We start from the raw sequence: 8,170 nt of genomic DNA, 5'->3' as shown, positions 1-8,170 counted from the left end.
TTACTTTTTTTCCTCAAGATTACATTCTGTAAACTTAGATTTCAATTCGGTTTGTATACTTAACATATTAATTTCTATTAATTTTATAGTCCGGAATTTGAGTTCCTCAATTATTACTCTCCTGCTGTTATATTCCGGAATTTTATAGGCGTCCTACCGAGCGTTTGTATTCGTGGGTGCATCAACGTACACGAGTTGTCCACCGGTGCTGCTGTCATTCACGCCGGGAGCTCGTCAACCATTTTCACGGGTCACAACACTCCACGTCGTTGCATTCCAGGGTCACGTAACGTTACCCATATAATTATTTTTCTATTTTACAATATTTCTGTGTTGTAGTGATTTATTTTAGTCATAAGCTCCCACCCCTAGCCACTTAATTGTTATAGTTGTAAGACGGTAGGAGAATAAAATTAATACCATTTACATCGTGTCATCAAATTCTCTTTTTTGTCTCCTTTTCTTCCGGTTCACATTTTTACAAATATCGGTGGAGCAGGAAACCGTAATCTCCTTACTTCGGACCTGCTGCCCAAACAAAATCATTATCACTATCATTGAATACAAGCAACATATTTTGTCCTGCAGCCATAGCACTAACTTTACCTGCATGTGTTTCTTTATTTTTTTTACATATCTTCATATGTCTAAATAGATATTTCTTCTCGAACATTCCATAGCAAAATGTACAGGGAAAATAATTGTTAGCGCAAGGGATTCCTTTTAATTCATTAGGGCGACGAACAGGTTTTACTTTATTTCCTCCAACGTTACTTAAAAAATTTCCTTTCTTCCTTAAGGTGTCTGCTTCAAATTTTCGCTCCTTGGATCCTTTTGGTAATGATTCATATTTTGCTACTTCTATTTCATCTTTATGTTTACGTAAAATATGTCGGGTAAAATTAGTGACGTCTTTTTCACAATATACACAATGGTCAGTTTTATCCCACGCTCGTTTATTCAAAATACTTTTTTTTTTACTCGTTTCTACACTACCATTAAAGTTATAGGGTTTGCAATTTTTTGACAATATTGATAAGTTACTTCTATTTAATATGTTTTTTTCTCCAATGGTACTAGAATTATCAATTTCTTTAACCTCTTCAATAAACTCTTCAATTCCTGAGGAAACTGATGTGTTGTTGTCATCAATGTCTTTAAAACTTTGGTTTTCTTTAAAAGGTATGTACTCAGATCCTGAATCTACATACAAATCTTCGGAAGAACAATTACTTATAACATAACTTTGAGTTGCTTTCTGATTATAACGTAAACCTGTTGAAAATATTAAACCACTAATATGAATAATAATTTTAATTATGTAAAACCTGAAGTACTATTTAATTTTATGATATAAATTAAATTACATTTACCCGGATATCTATTATTTATGGACATGGTACTATCAGGCTCGATATTTTAAAACTGATTAATCTTGAAATATGCTACAAATTAACACCAAAATTGTTTTAAATATTTATTTATTTAAGTGTATTATTATTAATTATATAATATAATATTATATTTTACCTTCCTCTGTAACTTCCGGATTATTTAATTCACTACTCTGGGATTTATTTTGTTCTTCAATAAACTCTGACGCTATATCATATTGAATGTTGATCAAATTTTGGTCAAATGTTTCAACTATTATCAATATAAAATAAAAATAAAACAAAATTAATGTAACTATTAATCGTACAAATAATTTAATAATTTTAAATTTAATTCAGTTTACCTGGATTAATGATATTTTCTTTTTCTACCAATGTTGCACCATCACCCATGTAACTTAAACACGTTTTGTTTTGTTCGATATTGTCATAGACATCAATGGCTTTATCAACAATTGTATTGTCTTGTACTGTTGCAAAATCATAATCTTCATTCAAAGTGTATGCTGTATCACAGACAACTAATAAAAAAAAAAAAAAATGTAAATTAGGTAACATAATTGAGATTAAAAATAACTTGGTGTCCTCAAAATTATATAATACTCAATTTACCTGCACCAGCATTAACAATTTTTTCTTTTTCTTCCAATTCTGTACCATCATTCAAGAAACACTTTTTGCTTTGTTCAATATTGTCATGGACTTCATTGGCTTTATCAACAATTGTATTGTCTTGTACAGTTAAAAAATCATAATCTTCATTCAAAGTGTATGCTGTATCACAAACAACTAATAACAAAAAAAAATGTAAATTAGGTAACATAATTGATATTATAACTTAGGTAGTCCTTAAAATTATTTAATATTCCATTTACCTGGATTAATGATATTTTCTTTTTCTACTAATGTTGTACCATCACCCATGTAATTTAAACACGTTTTGTTTTGTTCGATATTGTCATCGACATCAATTGCTTTATCAACAATTATTTTGTCTTGTACAGCTACAAAATCATAATCTTCATTCAAAGTGTATGCTGTATCACAAACAACTAATAAAAAAAAAAAAAATGTAAATTAGGTAACATAATTGAGACTAATGATAACTTGGTCCTCAAAATGGTTTAATTCTGTTTACTTGGATTAATGATTTTTTTCTTTTTCTACCAATGCTACATTTTGTATTGAAATGGTTAATTTATTCGATTTATTTTTAATTTTGATTTTTTTTTGTCCCTTTTGAAGTGAATTAATATAAAATTGAACATCTTCTTTAGCTTAAAATAATTTAAAGTAGAAAATTAAAAATATTGTATTATGCACTTATAAGTTATAATGTAATTATGAAAATGTATATTTACTTCCTCGTTTCAATAATTTTGCCTTGTACTTGAATCCATCAGACCATTTAATCATTGTATAAGTACCAATTTTTTTACTTTTAAGTATCGGAGATAAAGGGCACATATACAAAACACCATCATCTTTAAATTGAACACCAATCCATTCTAATTATAGTAAGAAATAAATAAATTTAATATTATATTTAAAAAAAAATATTTATTAACCTCCAACAATATTATATTCAGTATCAGATTTTCCATTATGCAGGGTATGCACTATGCAATGTGCATAGGAACGAAATCACAAGATTTATGTGGCCGTTAGGGTTTCTAACTATTTTTAAGTAACTGTTATTATAATTCTTTAACTTCTAATACCCAATTTGCCAAAAAAATATATTTGATGTTAAAATAATATCATTACTACCAGTGTCGGTCCGGCCCACCCGGCTACCAATGGGCAATGGATCGCCCAGCCAAATGGGAAAGGAATAATAAAAAAATTTAGGTACTTGCGATTTTCACAAATTTCTTAATGCAATCAATATTGTTCAATATGACAATATATCCTTGATGAACTACTATGCACAAGTGAATTTTATAGACCCATAGTGGCATGATCTTAGTGACAAAATTATAGAAGTATAATAATATAATAATTAAAAAATGATCGAGTTATTCCCAGCAACACGTTACAAAAATCATGGTCTTATACAATTTACTTGCGCGGTTATTAGTGGATACATTGAACAATATTATAAAAACAAAACATATTATGTACATTTTCAAAGAGTTTTTGTGTTCTTTATTATTTATTACTAATTGCATTTGCTTAGTTATAAAAGTATAGAAACCATACAATTTTACAATAATTTATATTACCTATACTGTTTTTTTTTGAAATCATAAGTTGCTATCGTTCATTCAAAATGTTTAAATTAATTTGAAAATCAAAAGTTGATAGTGATTTCACTAATAAATATAAGGGTGAAAAAAATTTAAATATTATACGGTTTTAGAAAAACATAAACCTAGAAGTTTAAAAAAAAAAAAAATCAAAAAAAGTTAATACTTTTTGAGATAATTAGTGTACCCACTTAAAAGAATCACCCTGTATACTACCTATCAGTGATTATTTATTGACTACTTTACATGGTGTTTGAAGCCTGAAGGGTACCTAAATCGTAAATGGTTAAGTTCTCAGTAGTTTTTAAAATATTAGATATCACCTATGTTATTACGTGAAAGAAATCAACTGTCAATATTAATAAAAAAATAAAAATATATACCTAACCTATAGTTTTCACGTATCCGATATTTTTTCTTACATTTAAGTCCATGTGTAATTTTAATTTCTATACGATTACATCTGGCATAGGTAGTTAAATATTATAAAAATGTATCTTACCTTTACAGTCATCATTTATTTCGTTAAGTATTTTTTTCTTTCTTGTTAACATCATAAATAAATAGTGTACACTTGAACAATGAACACTGGTTACAATAAAAGAATAAAATAACAAATTTCACACACGGCACAGCAGAAGCGCAACTAGCTCAATTATTTTGGGGGGACTGAAGTCCCACAAATTTTTATAAATTTTCAAAAATATAAAAGAGGAGCCTCTTCATAAAAAATCACACTGTGTAAAATTCATTAAATTAACTTCATACAAATACTAACAAAAACTTGATAGTTTATTAATAATGTTTTACATTACTTAATTACCTACTAAAAACAATACAAAATAATTTATTTTAGCACAATCTTTCGGTCTTGTTCCGCAAATTTATTGACAATTACTTCAGAATCAATTTTGTTTGATAAATCCCTTTCAATGTTTAATAAAGCCAAAGAACTAAAACGATCTTCAGCCATGGTGGTTCTGAGCCAAGTCTTGACTCTTCTCATTGTACTAAAAGATCGCTCGCATGTAGATGAACTAACTGGGATTGTTAAAATCAAAATAAAATCAAAATTGTCATAGTGAAATAGTAATTATATATTATTCACCTGGCTTCGTCACACATAATAGAGTACATATTACAACTCTTAACTTCATCAATAATAGAGTTCTTAACATGTTGAGCACAAATATTGGCAATATCATTCTGAATCAACCAACTTCCATAGTTAATAGTATTATTATGATAATTAGCAAACTGAGCATTATGTTTAGCAAATAGTTTACAGGCCTCTTTAAAGTTTCCTAAGCATAAAAATATAAATTGATAAATAAATAAAATTAATTTTTAATTTACTAGTTTAAATAGAAATAAAAAAAAAATATATACCTTGGTTGTTTGAACATAATCTCTCATCATGTCCCCTAAATGCTAGACCCTGACGTGCCAAGTACAGTATGATATCTGTTATTGTTTTAATATAATTTCTATTATCCACAATTTGTTGTTTATGAGCATTAGATAATTGAGTATGAACACTTCCTGAAAGTTTAGTTGCCTTGTATGCAGTCCATTTAGTCATACATGTATTATGAAACTTGGTTGAACCATGAGCTTCAAGTTTAGTTTGCTTATTTTTTCCAGAACCTCGACTACCATAGAGCTAATATAATTTTTAAATTATACATTGATAATCACAATTATTGAACAATATAATTTTCCTAAATGATTTATTTATATTATACAAGTATAATATAAACAGAATAAATTAACAGAGAAAAACACTTGCTTTTTTCCAATTTCTAAAACCTTGAATAAATGAATCTTCACTACAAGCAGTACTAAAGTTGCGGCAAGCAAAGCAATATATTGCATCATTAATTATACTGTACTCCAACCAATCAAATTTTGCAAAGTAGCTTGCAGAAAACGCTCGATTCTGGTCACCAAATTTTGTAGTAGGATATTTCTAATAGCATAAGTATTACCATAATCAAGCCATTCCAAATGTGTGCAGGTAATCTTAATTCTTAATACATATAAAATATACAGTTACTAAATAGTAAAATAAATACCTTTAATATGGGTTGAACTGGTCCTGAAATAATAGTACCCAAATCGAGATTGTTAAGTTCAAAATTTGAAGTATTTCTTTTTGTTTCATTATCGGTAACAGATAAATTATCATTAAATGTAATGTTGCAGTCATCACTCGGCTTTTCGTTTTTATGAACGACAGAATCTTCAATTGGTGTTTCACTAGTTTTATTATTTATTTTATTAAAGATATCAAACAATTTTTTACTCATATTAAATGTGAGAGTACAGAGTTTAATAAAAAACGTACTAAATAAATTATAGTAATTATTTATAATTATAATTCGTCCGTTATAGCTTATAAGTCATAACCTCAAAACTTCATATCATTATATCAAAGGCGGCACCACAGATATATAAACACATGACTGGCACAGAATAAAATGATGGTAACGTTATAACACAGTGTTGCCACTAACCAATAAAAATAAAAACCAAGACGTATTTTTTGTTTTGTGAAAATAATTCAGCTGAAGAACATTTTTCATACATTGTTTCGTAAATCAGTATTTTCTATTTTTGAAGAACAAAAAAATTTTAAAAGTGCTGAACATTTTTAGGGGGACTATTACAAATTTTGGGGGGACTAAGTCCCCCCAAGCCCCCCCACCTATTTGCGCCACTTTTTATTAGACAAAAAATACAAAAACGATTATTTGATATTCTAGATACAAATTGTATGTTTTGGGTTGTACTATTTTTCCAATCGCTAAAATGTATTGTATTTGAGGTACACCGTCTATTGAATTAAATACGATAGCATGTTCCCTGCTCGGTGTCTTTTCCATGACAGCGACAGTTGCGAAATTTATATTTTTATCTGTGTTGTTGTATAATGGAGTACTGGAGGCATGTACTAATAATGGCAGTGAACTGGTTATCGTAATTAGTGTGAGACGCGATAGCGGCTGTGGCGTGCGTGTTATCGGCTTGCATTGCGCAAGAGGTGGAGGGTGTAATGTTCTTGTTATAGGTGCGAGTATTACAAATTGTGACCGCCGTGGCTGTAATTGCGGATGGACGACGAGTCAAAAATGTTTTAATTGTTTGTTTGGGTGGTGATGGTTGACTTGATTTAGATGAGATGTTGAGATTTGAGCGATTGGGGTTAGAATATTTATTAGTAGAGGTGTTAAGGTTGGGCATGGTGCCCTTGTGTTTATTCATTACTCGTATGGTACGGCGTGCAGGGGTTATATAATTATCAAATCATATTACCTACTGGACGTCGCTAAGTCGGGTCCTCCAGACTCCGGCGCCAATCATTTGTTTGTCCTCTGAGTGGACCTAGCTGCCACTGTCATTACGGGTGGTACTCCAACGTTTAGGTCAGACTAGTTCATGCTTTGGTCAGAGGTGTATCCCATTTTGAGGACCGACATCGTGTTGTCAGTATTTTTACCGACGACAAAATAACTTGTTTTTTATGTAAATCGGTTGGTTACACAACAGCCAACTGTAAAAAAAATACCGGAGATAAATCTAAAAGTGATTACTTGTCCGATTCTAATGCAACCAACATTCTGGATATTACCGCTGAAGTACTAATCGAAGATACTCTCCCACCACTTGATTCAGAACTTCTTGGAAAAACTATTTCGGAATGGACCAAAGAACCAGAGTTCTCTTCACCAATAAATAACACCCATGAAATATCCCACGACTATTCTCCAAACGAGACATATAAAAGACCTTTCTCCGAATCATCATCCTCAAACCCACCCACCTCACCGAAAAAACCTAAATACTTCCACGATCATTTCACACAAAGCAATAGCCACCAGAAAACCCAAAATTCGATCGCGCTCAAATTTGTCCAACAGACAAACAGAAAAACCTTACGAAGAGAGCCTAAAAACAGTGGAAGAATTTTTCACTACCAAAGATACCTTACCAATCACTTTTCTTCAATTCAGATACATCCTAGATAATTTCACTCTCAAATATATGAACATCCACACGCTAGCTGAAAATGCAAATACTGATATATCATCTCTGATATATGGACTTACTAGACTTAATCCGAGAAATAGTAAAAGATGGTAAACTCAAAACACGTTTATCAAAGTTAGCACAACTTATTTTTCAAGCACTACCTTCTCAACAAAACCCTGCATAAGTCAAACTCAAACAATATAACACACACATAGTTGACCTAAAACACCACCCCCCCCCCCCCCCCCCCATTCCATAACTTATAAAAATACATTAAAAATGAATACAATTATCTAATGGAACATCAATGGACTCTTTAAACACCTCACCGATATTCAACCAATAGCTTTTTGCTTTCAAGAAACTAACTTAAAATCCCACCAAGATTTTCCCTTACGTGGATACGACGGGTACTACAAAAATCGTCAAAATGCTGCTCGTGCTAGTGATGGTGTGGCTACCTATGTTTCAAACCTTATCTAAAGTAAAGAAAAC

At 30.4% G+C, this 8,170-nt stretch overlaps 1 protein-coding gene across 1 annotated transcript; it reads right to left on the bottom strand.

Moving 5' to 3' along the window:
- Positions 1–4,490: 4,490 nt before the first annotated feature.
- Positions 4,491–7,500, bottom strand: LOC103308802 (zinc finger MYM-type protein 1-like). The gene is made up of 7 exons (XM_008182862.1): positions 7,489–7,500; positions 7,237–7,403; positions 5,719–5,902; positions 5,433–5,612; positions 5,033–5,306; positions 4,786–4,947; positions 4,491–4,684 (listed from the first exon to the last, which is right to left on the bottom strand). Exons 1-7 carry the CDS (start codon positions 7,498–7,500, stop codon positions 4,491–4,493), a joined length of 1,173 nt encoding a protein of 390 aa, XP_008181084.1.
- Positions 7,501–8,170: the final 670 nt, after the last annotated feature.

The sequence above is a fragment of the Acyrthosiphon pisum genome, unplaced genomic scaffold (genome assembly GCF_005508785.2).
Source record: "Acyrthosiphon pisum isolate AL4f unplaced genomic scaffold, pea_aphid_22Mar2018_4r6ur Scaffold_21153;HRSCAF=23173, whole genome shotgun sequence".
Classification (NCBI taxonomy): Eukaryota; Metazoa; Arthropoda; class Insecta; order Hemiptera; family Aphididae; genus Acyrthosiphon; species Acyrthosiphon pisum.
Note: the sequence above shows the minus strand (reverse complement) of the source record. Positions and strands in the feature narration are given on the sequence as shown.

Excerpts from the sequence above, each read along its gene's own strand:
- LOC103308802 (XM_008182862.1), bottom strand. Across the intron at positions 5,903-7,236 it reads GTTGCATTAGAATCGGACAA|TGAAACACCAATTGAAGATT; the intron begins GTAATCACTTTT and ends TAATAAAACTAG. Across the intron at positions 4,685-4,785 it reads TATTGATGAAGTTAAGAGTT|TTAGTTCATCTACATGCGAG; the intron begins GTAATATGTACT and ends TAACAATCCCAG.